The sequence below is a fragment of the Misgurnus anguillicaudatus genome, chromosome 5 (assembly GCF_027580225.2).
Source record: "Misgurnus anguillicaudatus chromosome 5, ASM2758022v2, whole genome shotgun sequence".
Taxonomy (NCBI): Eukaryota; Metazoa; Chordata; class Actinopteri; order Cypriniformes; family Cobitidae; genus Misgurnus; species Misgurnus anguillicaudatus.
In genome coordinates, this window is record NC_073341.2 from 6492614 (window position 1) to 6510546 (window position 17933).

The 17933-nt window shown below is 38.8% G+C and overlaps 1 protein-coding gene and 1 long non-coding RNA gene across 2 annotated transcripts; one reads left to right on the forward strand and one right to left on the reverse strand.

The window, feature by feature from the left end:
* The first annotated feature begins 2684 nt into the window (after positions 1–2684).
* On the forward strand, positions 2685–13984 carry LOC129413596 (taste receptor type 1 member 1-like). The gene is made up of 6 exons (XM_055167310.2): positions 2685–3146; positions 3275–3572; positions 4182–4922; positions 11760–11972; positions 12435–12555; positions 12715–13984. Exons 1-6 carry the CDS (start codon positions 2971–2973, stop codon positions 13641–13643), a joined length of 2478 nt encoding a protein of 825 aa, XP_055023285.2. The 5' UTR covers positions 2685–2970; the 3' UTR covers positions 13644–13984.
* An 881-nt stretch (positions 13985–14865) lies between these two features.
* Positions 14866–16182, reverse strand: LOC129420492 (uncharacterized). Its single transcript, XR_012369395.1, has 3 exons — positions 15846–16182; positions 15270–15333; positions 14866–15106 (listed from the first exon to the last, which is right to left on the reverse strand). It is a non-coding gene; the product is annotated as an uncharacterized lncRNA (long non-coding RNA).
* Positions 16183–17933: the final 1751 nt, after the last annotated feature.

Consider the following 17933-nt stretch of genomic DNA (forward strand, 5'->3'; position numbering starts at 1 on the left):
TGGCCTGGCATAGCTGTTTGAGTTTTGATGTTAACCATTGTTTGTATGTGTAATTGGTCCTGGTGCACAAATGCACATATCCTCACAAAAACTGACATATGATGTCACAGTATCTGTAAGCTCATCCATGCCATCTGCAGCAGCTTCAGAAACACTACAATCCATGCAGTTGAAACAGGCATTCCCATTCTGTTTGTGTGGTTTATCTTTTTGCAGTTCTTCTTTTCGGCTTAAGTTGATTTAAGCTTCTGTATGTTGGGTATGTACCAGGTAGTGGCCAGAGAGTTCAAAAGCAGGTGTAGGAGCTTGGACCAGATTAAGCAGCAGGAAATTATCATGGTCGAGTTTACACTGTGTGCTTTTCCAGGACCTATGGCAAACGAAGTTGGCTAATGTTAGCAAGATGCTACATTATGCAAGTCATCATGATATTTAATGTTTTCCCTGTTTGCTGTTTCAAAGTCTGCATGATAGAGCACATTTAAGCTGGCTTTGCGTGGACATGATGCTCAGAAAATCTGGTATTTTCTGTGGCTTGGACAACTTTGTTGCAAATACTGGTCTGTAGGGGTGTGACGAGACACTTAATCCACGAGACGAGACGAAACACGAGATTGGGTTCACGAGAACGAGACGAGACGATATTTTTACACTTTTTAAGAAACCCACAATGACAAAATAAATGAATAAGAAACTGAAATCACATTATTTTTAAATGTTTTAACTAATCAAGGACTGGCCCTAACAATTATTTTGCTAACTGATAATGAAGTAATTTGTTATTTTGGGGTAATAAAAATAGACCCAAGTGAGCAGTAGCATTTAAAATTACATAATAACGAAGATGCAATAATAATTGGTTCAAATAAAGTATTAAAACCAAGTTACATTAAACAACATTAACAAACACATTACATTTGTGGCCTATAAATAAAAAGCATTATGCATGTATTATAACAAATGCCTGCATCCGTCACATTATATTGCTTTTTAACACAACTGAATGCTATTTTTACATAGTTTCTGTTCTGTTGTCTATAAAATAGTGTCTAAACAGGACCAAGTAAGGACCCACGACCCAGTAACTCTTTGTTTAATCCAATCAGCTCTTTCTTTAACTGCTGCTAAAAACGCGACATCGTCTGAAAAAATCATCATACATTTACATTGAGGCTGTACTGATGTTGCTCTTCTCATCAGTGGTGTAATTAGCGTTTTTTATTTAAATACGAGTGTAGTTTTATTGTATATCGCGTATAGCGCTGACAATTTGTTGCAAATTCATAAATATGAGAGAATACACGGTTGCTGTTACTACAGAACACGTGCACAGGCATGCCGCATCAAAGGTAGGGAGAGAGCTCGGACACAGACTCACATCAGAAAGGGTATGTGTGGGAAACACTAGGGCTAACCTTTTGTAAAGTCTCTCATGATGAACTTGATCAGCTGTCAGTAACATCCGTGACTGTTAACGTTTACGTGAAAAAGAGAAAGTACACGGAGGAACACAGAGTTAAATACCTTTCACTGGAGGCGCGTTTCAAAGAGAGGGGAGGGGGCCGGCGGCGCGCGCTGTTGAGGCGCTGCACACAACGAGAGAGGGAGGATGGAGGCGCGCTGTGCACTCGCTGCAATGAATTAAGCCGTTTTAAATAGTAAAATTAAAATGTAAATGGGAATCATGAAAAATCTCACTGGCGGCCAGTGTTGATTAATCAACAAATGGGAGTAATGCAGCTAAAAAATGCGACCTCCGAAGGATGCAGTCTTTTATTTGAGAAACGGCCAGCATTTCACCTCCACAAGAAATCTCGCGAGACACATGTAATCTCGCGAAACACATTTAATCTTCGTCGCACGAGATCTCATCACACCCCTACTGGTCTGTGATTAGGCAACTTTATTTTGTGTGTGTGGGGGGGTGTGTGTGCCTGCACTGTGCTTGCGTGTGTGTTTGCGTCTGTGTCAGATCGGGTCAACCGAAGTGTAATGGAAGAGTGCAAGAGTCATTATTCTGCCTGCGTTTATTACACAAGATGGTTTTAGATACAGTTTCATGAGTTTAATTCAATTCAGATTTTTACACGTTTGTTGATATTTTAATCACAATCGTATTTTGTGATTTGATCATATTTGATGGTTCATCATCTGCTTCATGTGATGTTAAACATGTAATGTGATGCAGGGTGTAACGAGTCCTGTCTGTGTTTGCCTTTTGTTTCTGTTTGTTGTTTTCCCTCCTGTTTATTTGTAGCTCCACCCCCTTGTTTGTTACCATGGACACTCATTGATTCACTCATTACCTCTTGTTTGTGGTCATAGTGATTCATTGTCTCTGCTATGTGATTGGTTCTTGTCATGTGTGTGTACAGTATATATAAGTATATATGTGTTTTACCACTGTTTGCCTGCCTTGTTTTCCTGTAACCCTTTTTTGGATTTTTGAAAGACTTTAAAAACTGCGTTTGGATCTGCATCTTGCCTTTGCCTTGTCTCCAAACCGTAACACAGTCAACGAAAACAGCGTAGGATATAGAAAAATGTAGGGACACGCCATAAAACTGCTTAAAAAAACTCGTAGGGCAAAGAATTTGGTTAACAATTGCTGTATTTTGTAATTAAAATAATTTTACGATTTTTAAAACTTTTATTTGCAATTTTCTACTTTTAAATACAATTTAGTTGTTTTGCTCTCAAACACTGTAGGTATGTTTGATAAAAGATAAACAAAAGTAACTCCATCTTCTCCTAAGGCATGTTTATATAGATGCTTAAATATCCTAATTTAACTAAGCCCTAGTCCTGGCTTTAACTAAGCCGTCTGTCAAACCAGGCCTAAGTGTGATGCCCAGACATGTGAATAAACAATGTGGTTCAAGCAAATTACATTTGGTTTTAACCAAATTAAACTGTAGTATAATAACCACCACACATCTCTGTTTCATGAGAAACAATACATTTTAAATCATGTTTCGCATTTACACTTTTATTGTGGCCTTTACTAATTCTATCTTTTTCAAAGTTTCTTGTTCATCATCTGAGTTCAGTTTAGATGGAGATTACTTATTGGGTGGGCTTTTTCCAGTACATGAAGCTGAACATGCAGCACCCCTGTTCACCCCAGAGGCCATTGAATGTTCCAGGTAAGCAATAATATTTCTTACATTTATCAGGTTTATTTATTATGATCTGGATGAATATTACACATTTACACCTTTCTGAGAAAATATTTAACAGTGATTATCTACCTTACAAATGTTTTCTGCTATAGGCAAACTTTCTCAGACCCAGGCTATCAGATGTTTCAAGTAATGAGGTTTGCTGTTGAGGAGATTAATAACTCAAGCACCCTGCTGCCCAATGTCTCTCTGGGTTATGAAGTTTTTGATCATTGTTCAGACACTAAGAATTTCCCTTCAGTCTTCAGTTTTATCTCACAGAACGGATCAATAAATCCTCAAGAAAAACTCAACAGCCATCAGACTAAAGTCATTGCTTTAACAGGACCTTATGGAAACACAAGAACAATTACTATTGCACCACTGATCACAATGGACCTTATACCACTGGTAGATTTTATGTTTAATAACAAACACACATACTTCATAACCTCCATCCAGTGCTGCCAGACTTCATCACTTTAACACAGAGACACATATACAATAGGTAAAATAAGTATTGAACACATCACCATTTCTTTAGTAAATATATTTCTAAAGGTGTTTTGAAATTTTCAGACATGCAAAGAAATTAAACCATAGATTTCCATAAATGTAATTTAAAATTTATGGAAAAAAAACTAAAGATCAGAGTTCAAAGAAGATTTGAAGTGGAAGAATAAAAAAGGTCAAAATCCCACCTGAGCAATGCATGCAAACTATTTTCTCCATACATGATGCATCTTGAAGCTTTCATTACCAACAACGACTTTTGTAAAAGTATTAAATACATTTCAGTAAGCGTGTTCAATACTTTATCCCTATTTATGGTTTGAATTTTTTTTTTTGAATGTGTAGATTGCAACTGAGAAAAATTGTGTTGTGTTCAATACTTATTTTACCCACTATAAGTACTTTTGTGCATAAAACTAAACATTGAGTGTTATAAACGTATAATAAATATAAAAAGTTAGGAAAATTGTCAGGCAAATTTAATACAAATGTTCTTCTTTCTTAAAGGTTAATTATGGAGCTACCAGCTATACATTGAGTAATAAACTTCAGTATCCATCTTTTATAAGAACAATCCCTAGCAACAAAGACTTGATACAGATGATTATTCACATCATCCGGTGGTTTAGATGGAACTGGGTTGCTTTTCTTGGAGATCCAGACAGTGAAGAAGGCCTTCAACTGTTTAACAATTATATCAAAAATACTGGCATTTGTTTGGCTTATCAAGAGATTCTGAGCCAAAGTGCAAACTACAGTCTAACTCTTCAAAAGATTGATAAGCTCAACATCAATGTCATTGTGGTTTTCGCTGCGCGACAATATGCAAAAAATATAATCAAAGCAGCCATAACAAATAATATCCGAGACAAAGTTTGGATTGCAAGTGAAACATGGTCCATGAATCAGCAGCTTCTTAAAGAGCCAGGAATTGAGAAAATTGGAACAATTATTGGCATTACAGAGAGATTTTTGTCATTGCCAGGATTTAATGAATTCATTTATAAAACCAAAGAAACAACTGAGGTTTATCCTAATGATAACACTGAGAGTGAAATCCACACAAAGACATGTAATCAAGAATGTGACAACTGCTCATTGGTGACTGCAGAGGAAATTATAAATGAAGATCCCACATTCTCTATTTCCATCTACGCTGCCATATACACCATAGCTCATGCATTACATAAAGTTCTGCACTGCAACATGAACCAATGCAACAAAAATACAACAGTTAAGCCATACATGGTGAGTAAATACATTGAAATATGTTTTTAACCCTCAAATGATATTAATTATCACTGCTGTTAGTGGACAAATTTGGGCACTCTGATTCCACTTAAATTCTGCATGAATGTCAAAAAAACTTGTTTTTTTTAGCTTTAATAAATGTAAAAAACTTTTAATGCATTTAATTTATGATTTTTTCCCCTTAATTACCTAAATTACTCAATTTATTTGAACCTAAAATAAGCTTTTTGGGCGGTTTCTCAGACAGGGATTGTGCTAGTCTTAGACTAATATAAATGTCCTTGAAAACACCTTAAAATATTTCCCACTTTTGTTTTTTGGTGCATCTAATGAAGTCAAAATTGCAATTACATGTAATTTCAATGTCTGTACTACTCACTGGTTGCAAAGGCTGAAATCTATTAATCAATGTTGTAGCAAACTTAACGTCTAAAGCTGTAGATTATATCACAATTTAAAATAAAAAGTAAGGTATGACTTATGCTTCAAACAAACCTGACCATATTATAAGGTAAATACAATCATTGTAGATTGTAGATTATTTTAAATTGTAGACTTTATCACAATTTAAATTAAAATAGAAATTTAAATTAAAAAGTAAGGCATGTCTGTGCAAAGATGCCACAGTATTCTTATAATATGGTCAGATTTTTTGTAAGGAAAATACAATCATTGAAGAAATCAAATTTCAAGAAAGAGGACCACACGGTCTCTGCTACAGTAAACCTCTTTGCCATTGTACTAATACAGAATTTGTTGAAAACTTAACTTTAGCATTGTTTTAACTGGAAGCATCATCAAACTTAGAAAAAGTATTGTGCTGATCTGTTTAAAAGGACACAAAGTATTTAAAAATATATATATTTTGCTTACATTAGTCCCAACGTCACTTGAGGGATAAATGTGTAACTTTTTATATGTATGTTTGTTTTAAGTTTATTTAAAAATTCATTTCATGTTGTGTTGTGTCATGGTATAATCAGTACCACCCAACTCAGAGCTCTACTCTCACTAAAGCGTTCCCAGAACTCTGCATTTCCCTCTCAGAAAAGCAATCTCATCAAATTTTATCCCCCGTATATTCATACTTATTAATGGCTTATGAAGAAAGGAACCCTCCCTAACCCCTAAATCCTTACTAATATCAACAGACCTGTTTACTCTTGCCCAGCTGGCCCAGTTTGTTGTAATAAGTCTATCCGCAGACAGTGGATGTCAGACACGAAACGCCCATTGCCATTATAATGCCACATATGTACAAATAAACGTGTCTGACAAAACATTACAGTTTGTAAACCAACATCTTTCTACATGCTTATTAAATTCTCTGAATCATAAAAACAATCGTTTTATAGATTTAAAACGCGAGTGGTTTACATCTTTATCTTTTAAAAACTTTACAACTTATGCCGATATGCCAGGTTAAGGCAATGTTCTAAATTCAAAAACAGGTAAAGATGAGCTTTCTCTCATGCATGTGCACACACAGAGGAAAGGGAGAAAGAATAAGTGAGAGCGAAGGTGAGCGTTAGCCCGATGGAAGGACAGAGATACTGTAGCACTGACTCACCTGCACGTGTTGTTTCTGATGTAAAAGTGTTCACACACAGTTCTCTTTCTTTGTCGATTGTTTCACAGAATCGCGTCTTTGTAAATTTAATGAGTACTCCACATGATACAAATCATCCTTTGAAAGTAAAAATAACACATTTGCTTTCACGGCGCGGAACAAACAACCTCTTCTCAACATGACATGAACCACACCAACTAGCTAAAACTAGCAACTGTTTGAGCGTGGCTCAGTGTAGACATCGTTCATAGTGAACCAGCCATAGACGGATATCTTGCAAATTTGTTACTCAGGAACGTAGATACATAACATAAAAAAGATGTTTCCGAGTTGACTCCTTCTGTTGGAAGACAATAACAAAAGTTATGGTTATCTGAGGTCGCCTGATCGCTGTGATTTTCAGGAACGGAATTTTGAGAACAATAGGTTTAAAGAGAGGCAATGAAAATAAAAGCATCAGTCAAGCATTACAAATAAAAGTCCCTTTACTGTGGAAAAAACTTATTTTAGTCACTAAAAGTGTTGGTAAAGATACAAAATGGTCACTTTGACCACAAGGAACACACAACACTTTGTTAAGATTTGAACATTATTATGTTATTAGATTATTTGAACCGCATCTATTCACTTTGATCATTTTACTGTTACTTTTATTGAAGTTTTACATTGTTTATGATGTGCAGAGTCTCTGAACATTTGATCACCTCATGTATTTTTAGATGGCACAACTATTTTAATTTGTCACTCACATTTAGAATAGCAAGCACAGCGCAGGTGGCCCTGTGACAATAGCATGATCATAAAACCCCCCTAAAAATGGTCTAACAACATCCCTGTATGTGATTCTGTTCCTTGGTGATGTATGATATATATATATAGCCTTTACATGCATAATTCTTTGTTTACTTTCTATAACTTGGTTTAAAATTGTACACTTTGTATATACTTTATTTAATTCCACATCTGGTCTGACTTGTGTGTAAAACGCCAATGAAAGAAATTGTGCGAATGGTATTTGCTAACCAGTCTCTGCCCACACTTACGTGCATAAAAGAAAAAAAATGCATTCATTCATTCGCTTGTGTCTGAGGAGCTCGATGAGGCTCAGCGGAATGAGCAGTGTTGTGGCACGAAGGACACAATGTCTCGTTCCCTCCATCAGGGAACCGTGGTTACATACATAACCAAGATTTCCCTTTCTGTCGTTCACTCGACGTTGTGTCGATGATGACAGTATGGGGCCCCTATGTAAAACGCTCCAACTCCGTCTCATGTTTAGACCTCAAAAAGCAATCATAGAAAAGGACAACGTGCCGTACTGTTGCTAAATGACATCAAAACCTTCCAGTAAGGGGCAAGGAGTTCCTCATCCAAGGAGGAGGAACAGACCCCTCACCAGTAACACCAGCGGGGCGTTTTAAAGCAGATAGCATCGACTTAGCTACAGGGTACTGAAGTATACTGGGAATGTGCCAAAAAATACAATAGTATAGAAAAAAGTGCACTACGGAGACCATACCTCACCTAGTGGGGGAGCCCGTATGGAATAGACCATGGTCTCACCGGTTGGGAAGAATAACGTGTCAAAAAATGTGTCAAGAACTCACAAATTACTGGATATGAATCTCAGTACTGGTATAATTCAGAGAATATCGGAAAAGCCAATGTTTATTGGAAAGGTTCCAACCCATTCAATAGAAGGGTATGTTGGTATAGGACCCTACTTACCTAAGGAGGGGAGAGGGTGCTATGCAAGCGAGACACCTAGTTAGTCACTGGGCTAGTTGTTGTTACCCTGGAGGACTCAGGCTGACACTGGTTCTACCTAGAGGTTGTAAACCCGGGCGAACGTGTTAGGCATTTCTCAACCAGCAGCTCTACATGTCTGATAGGGTGGCACCCTGGGCCAGCACCCAAGAGCAGGATACACCTCTAGTGGAGTGGGCCCTCACTCCAAATCCAGTGCGCCAACCTCTGTTTAGAGACAACATTCCCCCTCTGTTGTCCTCCAAAACAGACAAAGAGCTGGTCAGAAGTTCTTATGTTCCATGTGTGATCCAGGTAAAAGCGCAGTGCACGTACCGGACACAACAATGACAGGGTTGGGTCATCTCCCCCAGAGGTAAGCGCTTGCAGGCTCAGCACCTGATCCCTAGAGGGAGTACTGGGAACCTTAGGCGCATAGGCGGCTGAGTTCTCAAAATAAGAAAAACAGAGAGTGCCTGTAGGTCCCCCACCCTTTTAATAGTGGGGAGCGCCACTAAGAGAGCGGTCTTCATCGTAAGATCAGCTTCTCTTATGGGCTCAAATGGAGCCCTCTTGAGGCCCAAAAGGACCACTGAAAGGTCCCAAGAGGTGATGAGGCACGGCCTGGGTTGATTTAACCTCCTTGCGCCTCCCAGGAACCTACAAATCAGATTGTGCTGTCCGAACGACCTACCCTCGATATTGAAGTGATGGGCCGTGACGTCAGCCACATACATCTTGACGGTAGATGGAGAGAGATGTTTCCCCAAACTTTCCTGTAAAAAGGACAACACTACACTGATGGTGGACCTCTGTGGGTCCTCTCTGCGAGAGGAACACCAGGACAAGAAAAGACGTCACTTAAAGGCAGGGAGGGGGTGCTAGCCTGAGCGATAGTTTTAGCCACACACAGCAGGCGGAAGCCCCGCTAGAGCGTCTTCGTCCCGTCCAGAAGCCAGACGTGGAGGTTCCAGAGGTCCGGCCTCGGGTGCCAAATTGTGCCCTGCCCCTGAGATCGGCCAAGGAGGGGCAGTCGCTAGTAGCAAGAGCTCCGAGTACCAGGTCTGGTGGGGTCACAGGGGCGCTCTTTGACTTTTCTCAGGACCTGAGCAATGAGGCTCAAAGGGGGGAAGGTGTACTTTCTCAGATGACATGGCCATGGGTGAGCTAAGGCATCCATGCTGAGGGAACCCTCTGTCAGAGCAAACCAAAGTGGGCACTGAGTGTTGTCCGGTAAAGAAAACAGGTGTATCTGGGCTTTGCTGAACGTCTGCCAAATACTCCGGACCACGTCGGGGTGAAGTCTCCACTCTCTGCGGGACATGACCTGTCGTGAGAGCGCGTCGGCTCCACGATTGAGGTCGCCCAGGATGTGAGTGGCTCTCAGGGACCTGAGTCTCTGATGACCCCTCAGTAGGAGGCTTCGGGCGAGTTGTGACATGGGACGTAAATGTAGGCTACACTACCTCGACACCTTCGAGGGAGGTGAGGACGGCTGAACCCCCAGTCTTAGATTGCTACGAAAACAGGGCTTTCCAAGACTTGTTATGCTCCTCGTGCACCTCAGGAAATATCGGCAGTGGGGCGTGGCATGGCTTAGAGTTACGACCAGAACCCATAAACCATTCATCCAGCCTTGAGCGTTTGGTAAAGACGGTACAGAGCACTGCAACCCAATGCTCTTGGCTGCCCGAGCGAACATGGCTGCCATCTGAGCATCGGCTTCGTCCTGGGATTGACCACCCGTAGACGGGATCTCATCCTTCTTATCAGACAACAGAATGTAGCCCTCCGCTGCAACAGACACTCATCCTCTGCCAATTAACAGCCACCCCGCCAGCGTGGGAAGCAGAGGCCGGCGATTTCACAAAGAAAGCCGCCAGCCGCGACCGCAACGTCTTCATAGACATACTCTCGCAATGAGAACATGTCCCTTCAACGAACGCCGCCTCAGCATGCTCGCGACCCAGACAGCCAAGACAACGATCGTGTCCGTCAGCAGGAGAGAGATGCCTGCCACATCCAAGAACACAGAGACGAAAAGTAATCTTTAAAAGGACGTTTCACTTTGTGTGGAAATTTGCTCTTTTAGACACTCTGACTAAAAAAACTGCTGAAGCGCCCAGGGGATGGTGTTTTCCAAGACAAATCCACTTGCCATGCCATAGTGCCAACTGTATGATTTCTTCAGGGTGTTGTGAACTAATGAATGAATGCATTTCGTCTCCTTTTATAAACGTAAGTGTGGGCGGAGACTGGTATGCAAATACCGTTCGCACAATTTCATTGCAATTTCATTGCCGTTTTACAGACAAGTCAGACCAGATTGGCTCTCTAGAGCAGTGGTTCTCAAACTTTTTCAGCGTACGGCCCCCTTTGTGTATGGTGCATTCCTTCGCGGCCCCCCAAATAAAATTTACGACAAATTTGTTCTAAAAAGTAAAATTTTAATTCAACAAATCATATTAAATTATACAAAGTAGTGCTGTTGGTTAATAACCTTATTTTTTAGGTTTAATTACACATAATTCATGACAAATTAATGTATTTTAAAAATGTCATAAAACTGGGGCCCCCCTGGCACCATCTCGCGGCCCCCAGTTTGAGAACCACTGCTCTAGAGCACACCTCATACTGTTGTCATCGACACAACGTCGAGTGAATGACAAAAAGGGAATCAGCAAATTGTTATGGATAATATAGTTAAATAGGCACAAGAAACATGCTTCCCATAATGGCTGAGATTGAACACCAGCACTATAAACTGACATCCATACCCATCTATATCTGTCATGTCTGGCAGTGTATAGTTCTTTAAATGATAAACAACTGTCCATGATGTGTGCTACTGACTCCAGGTGTTGAGGAGGGGCATGCAGCATGTAGAGGGGGGAATGTGTAAAGGGAAGCCACATAGATAGGTTGTATTTTGTAGAAAGAACACATAGATGTGCTTTTACACAGAAAGTGAGGATCTCCTCAATAATGGTGGCATTGCTCTCAATGGTGTGTGATACAGAGTGGTCCGCACTGTGCAGTTTTGTCAACTTTCCTTGAAGTTTTAGATTGGACCAGTACGTACTTCATATTCTGTGCTCTTTGAACAGACAAGAGAGACACACCAACCCCTGTGCCTGTCCATCCAGTTTTCCATTGGTCTTTCTTTTAAAACCCAGGAAGCTGTTTTCCCCATCGCATGTGTGCAACACTTTCCGTCTTTTAAAATCCAGCAATAAGGATGCTTTTTTGTATCACTTTGTTTATGTTTAATAAGCACTGCGAATGAATCCGCTACCTCTGTCTGCCTTTGTCCACACACGTTATAACAAGAGACAGATGATAAAAATCTAATTAATGAGAATGTTATTTTTTTGCTGTGATATGTTTGTGATATGAAATCCATATGTATATAATGGATAATGGATCACTACTACGTCTCACTACTAATAAAGTACTAATTGTAATTTATAATTTTTTTGTGAACATTTTGTGAACATTTCTTTTTCACTTCAAAACAGCTTCTGGAAGAAATTAAGAATTTGGATTTCACACTCAATAACCATCAGGTGAAATATGATGTTAATGGCGATCGAATTATCAGTTATGCAGTCGTGGTCTGGCACACTGAAATAAATTCTCCATGGATTGAGATGGTGGGCACTTATGACACATATCCAGAAATTAATTTTACCATCCACAACTCACTCATGCCCTGGCATAACAATACTTCTGTAAGTTACCCTTTATTACTCTTGGTCATGGCCTTCATAACCATTATATTTAAGACCAATAATACTGGAGCCACACACTTTTTCTCTAATTTAGCGCATCTGTTCCTTTTAAGTGCCTTTAGTCAAATCCATTCCTCTAGAGAAATTCCCAAATAAATTAAACTCCATTTCAGCTACAGCCTTTACTTCCCCACTGCTGCTTCCTGAAATCTATTCCACTTGGCTCATTTAGAATCCATATAAATTATTCTCCATTTTGTGTTTTCACTACTCGCGCCTGCTACACTCCCATAACACATCAAGGAAAACAAAGCTTTTAATACAAGAAAATGGCATCTACTGGCATCTACATTTTGGCAACTACAAAATGTTTTTGCTTATAACACCCATGGTTTTTGTAGGCTTCATTTATGCATTTAGCAGCCTAGATGAACTTTTAACACTCTTTATTATTCTATAAAGGTTCCTTTCTCAAACTGCTCTGTTGAGTGTGAGGAGGGATTTTCAAGAGAACATGTGGGATATCATGATTGCTGCTTTCTGTGTAAAAAATGTCCACAAAACAGCTATGTGAATTATTCTCGTAAGTATCTTAAGTAGTGAGTCCTTGATATTTAGGCTTCATAAATCCATGAAACTACTTTAATACTATATTATTATATTATACAGTTTTTTTTTTCATCACAAAATTCAGATTTTTCCTGTATTACCAAACATTTATATATATATATTTTTTTTCCAGGTGACCCCTATACCTGTTTGTTATGTGCAGAGAATGAATGGTCTGATGGCAGTGCGACATGTCAGACACGTTCTGTTATCTATCTAAAGGTCACAGAAATCCCCTCCATTGTACTTTTATTTTCTAATGTATGCTTGATTACTCTTCTCATTATCATGATTGTCATTTTCGCCTACAATTACAACACACCAGTGGTGAGGTCTGCTGGTGGCAACATGTCTTTCCTAATGTTAGTGTGTATGATTATTTCTTGCCTTAGTGCGTTCTTTTTCTTTGGTGAACCCACAATAGAAAATTGTACTTATAGAAATGCCTTTTATTGTTTATTCAACCCTGTCTGTCTCTCCTGTTTGTTTGTCCGTGCCTTTCAAATAGTTTGTGTCTTCAAAATGAACGAGTTCCCTAATGTGCACAGGTTGTGGGTAAAGTACAACGGCCAGTGGGTGTTTGTTACCGCTTTCTGTGTTTTTTTATTATTTTTTTTAGTTATTTTGATAAATTTAGGACCTCCAAAACCTTACAGGGACTTACTGTCTTTTAAAAATCAGATTTTTTTCACCTGTGCAAGGGCAAACGTTATATTCGTTATCATAGCTGGTTTTGTGAATATGTTTCCTGGTGCCTTGTGTATCTTGTTTTCTTACATGGCAAGAGATCTTCCTAAAAATTACAATGAGGCCAAATCAATAACCTTCAGTATAGTTTTTTTAATTGTGGTCTGGATTTTATACTTCACAGTTTACTTTTTCATCAACAGCAAAGACATCCTGTTTGTTAATGCACTCGCCCAAATGTCCAGTACATATGGAATTCTCTTTAGCTATTTCATACCAAAATCTTACATCATGTTATTTCAACCGAAGAAAAACACTGCTGCATACTTTCAAACATCTATTCAAAATTACACACAAACTATTAGTAGAAGTTAACCACAGCAATGATGCTGTACAGATGCAGATCAAATGCTTCACGGGGATATTTTGATTGCTTTTAGTTGTAGTTAGTTGTAAAAATACCGTAGATATATTACAGATACATTACAGATATATTACCTAGCACTTTTTCTTTTCTCACCTGGTTAGGTAAACTCATGCAAAGTAAAATACCAAAGATTCTCTGACAATCTCTGAAGCAGCAGGTCATTAAAGTCATTGATCCAGGTCTCGATGTATCTCTTAAATTGTATGTTAAAAGCTTTTATCCTTGACTATTATTTATATTATTTACTTGTGATTTTTGAAAATAAAAAGCACTGATCCAATAACCTGTTACTTAATAACCTGTTACTTAACTCTTTCCCCGCCATTGAGTTATTTTGTCAATCAAGAGAAAACATTTCCCTGCCAATGACGCTTTCCTTTCTATCTATCTATAAAAAAAAAGTTCATAGGTATACATCAAGTGTATAATTAGACATTTATATATGTGGCTTAAAAAGAGGGATGACAATGGCTTAAATGACTCAACCCAAATAACCTGAATGTGTATTTTCTGTACGAAAACATAAATATGAATATATTATGATCAGTAATGATGTCCATAAGTAATTACAATTTTTCATGATGATAAAAGCAATTTATACTTCAGGAATTGTTATAGATTAAGCAGAAATGTTTATATCAAGTTAGAAACTTCCCCGAAGAGTGTAGAATAACAGGATGAGGAGGCAGCTCCCACCACTTCAGAGTGCTAGCAATACTGAAAACGCAAAATGTAGGAAATACCAAGATAGTTATCTGAACTATGGTTTCTGCAATGAAGGTGCTGGTTCCCTCTGGCACCACCTATCTTTGAGAAGCTTTTTTTTTTTAACTATAACAGCCCTTAAAACCAAATACAGGCCCAGACTGACCCTTGAGGATGATATGCGTCTTTCCCTGTCAAAGATCTCTCCATGCATTGACCAAATTATTACTCACTGCCAGCAGCAATCCTCACACTGATTGATAAAGCCTCACAAATAACATGCAAGTATTGAGGTGCCAGACCGCAGTCATGTTGTAATACTCTATATTTATTATTTTTTTCCAGTGTGAATACAGATTTTTTTGCATTTTAAATGGGGCCAATTTATAGTCTAGTCCTATACGTTTTTAAATTACAAATGGCCCTCTGATGTTTTTGTTATTGTATTTTCAATATTATCAGGGGCGTAGCAAGCTTTTCAAAAGTGTGGGGGATGGATAACATTTTAAATTTGATATAAACACACCAGAAACAAGCGTATGTGCACCGGGGATGGAATTAAGCACCACCCATGACACAAACACACCCTCTCTTCCTTCATAGACCTCTTTCTCAAACTGTAAAATTCATTTTTCATTGCTCACCTGTGAAACTTTCTGTGCCTCTCTCTCTCTCTTTAAACTGATGCCTCCAGCAACCTCATCTCCTAAACAAGGGTGCAGTGATAAAGGAATAAGGCTGTGGTACTAGCAAACCTTAGTGAAACTTAAAAAGTAATATACTAAATTAATCCAAAAATATATAATGGTAATAGGCTACTGTTGTTTAATGTCAACATTTATCAACGTCCAGCTTTCAATTTCACTTACAGGATTTCTCTTGAAAAAGGTGTCAATCTTCTCCTGCCTCTTTCTTTTCTGTATCTTATTTATACTGCGTGACAAAAAGATAATGGTAAGCTTGATAGTGACATGGGTCTGACAGGACTGTGACTGCTAAATTTAGCTACTTGTGCCCTGAAAAGCTTTTTCTCTGGTGGTCTAAATAATGTAACAATTTACCGTTTTTACATTAAAATAATATAGGCTACACTTTTCTTTCATTGTTTGCATACCTGTTGAAGAACTATGTCATCATTTCTCATTTTTTCTCCTCAACAAGTACAATCATACACAACCGGTACGGTACTATTAACAAAGTATTCAGCTAATCAACAGACAATGCTCAAAATATCAAATCGATTGCACTAGGAATAAACCCATAAATACACTGCTAAACAATTGCAATCTATCCCTCATCCTCGTCAATTTAGCCAGCTGCTGAACAATAACCCAATTAGCATTAGTCCCAAACACATATCAAGCTTATTCAAAAACCTCAAAAGCATACATAGAGTTATTTAAGTGTTTAATAAAGTTTTTAAACACAAATTCAAAGTAGCCTACCTGAAAAATGGAGATGTAAATAAACAAAGTTCCCGCCTCCTCAGCGCGAGCTGACGGAGCTGACCGATCAATCTAACCCACCAAGAGAGGCGGGACTTAAGGCAGAACAGCCAATCATCAGCCGGTAATACTCAAAGCTGGCGTCATGTTTGAGAGGGGAGGGGGGAGAAGGGCAGCGCAGCGCAGCAGACACAGAGCGGCCAGAGAAACGGAGGAGCGACTTTAATAAGGCGTTCTTGCAAAACTGCATAAAAAGTGTGGGTGTTGAACCCTCTCACCAGGAAAAGTGTGGGTGTTAAAACACCCACATCCCCCACGGGTGCGACGCCCCTGAATATTATATATAGGCTATTATTTGTGAATAAACCTATCTTGTTAAATTAATAAACATACTGTTTGTTTGAAAACAACATTGTGTCATCCTTGCTGCAAGCTTACAATTTGAAGGGGGCCCTGAATTATTTTCTTGGGAAAAATAGGGTCTCAGACAAAAAAGTTGGGAACCACTGACTTACAATAAATGTCACAGTTTAATTGTGTAGAATTTATGTAGAACATGATGTAATTCAGAAATTATGTATTTTCAGTTACCAGCAAGGGAGTTATTTAGATGACTTCTAAAACAAGTTGAAAAAACTAACAAAGGAATTATATACTTGGATCACCAGATCCCAAAATCAGATCTGAAAATTGCGATCCTAAAACAAAAGCTAGAGGTGAGTGTATGGTGACGGAGAAATTGTAGGAAGTAATGGAAGAGCAATGTAATCTAACGGTTGCTTTTGAATTTGTAGCCAATAAAAAAGACCCAATAAATTGTTGTGATTTGTGTTTATTTCCTTTTTTGTGGTGGTGATGCTGGTGGTTGATTTAATCTGATAACGAATTGCGGCATATAACGTCTCAAAGTACCCTTCCATCCTGGAAATCTGCCGGGTTGATGGGGTCTTCCTCATGGTCTTGTATGTGTAGGGGAGGGCATTGTTCCCCTTTAATTATGGCAAAATTATGGAGAACTACACAAACCACAATGATGTCGCAGGCCCTCTCATGGGTGCCCCTAAGGTGACGTAGGCACTTGACCATAGGCCTGTGCTTTCAACAGGCCCATGGTCATCTCCACCCAGGCTCTCCTACAGTGTTCCACATTAAAGCGCGGCTGTGGGCCTTGGTCAGGTTCTGGGTAAGGGGTTATAAGTGTTGGCTCGCATGGGTATCCCCTATCTCCGAGCAGAAAACCATACATTTCTCCTATAAAAAAAGTTCACATTGTTTTAGTTTAATGTATGCACTATACACTTAATTGGGCACTTCTATGCAGCACTAAGTCTATAGGGCATACATTTACATACAGCGGTCCCATCTGTTGCTCAGGGTTGACTCACAATACAATTGTGAGTCATGAACAGAGCTGGGACATTTGGCCTCATCATTGGTAATGATGCATGCAACATCACATATAATCTTTACAGTGGAAAGACATGTGAGTTACAGAATTGCTGTGTTGTTTCACCATAAACTTAGTGTAATGTAACTTAGTGTACCTGCACATTAATACTGTGGATTGACTTTCTATTCAAATAATTTTCGGTAGGTGCGATGACAGGTATGTGTGTGCAATCAATGCATCCAACCACATTGAGAAATTCTGAAGGTAATTTTAATTATTACGTTCAGAGGTCGCAACAATGTTATTAATTGAACATCCTTTTTCATATTAGAAACATTTTAACTGATTTCAACAATACTAACCAGCAATCCTGTGGAACTCCTCTTTAATGGCCCTTGGGGGTTTGTGCCCAGGAAACACCACAAAAATGCGTAGAAAGCATTTTAGAGTGAGGCACACTTTCCTTACTGCTCTGCATTCAGTAACCTTACTAATATGCTCCACATCTCCAATGTTATACAGAAATATTCCATTGGCAAAGAAATGTAAAGCTTAATAAAGTATCTGCCCAGATGTAAGAGCACGGCCAAAGTGACTGATGTTAGTAATGTGAGAATGGATAAGATTATGGATATTTAATTTACTGTAAAGAAAAACGGTAACACTCAAAAACTTCCACTCTGGGTCTTAAAATCCTC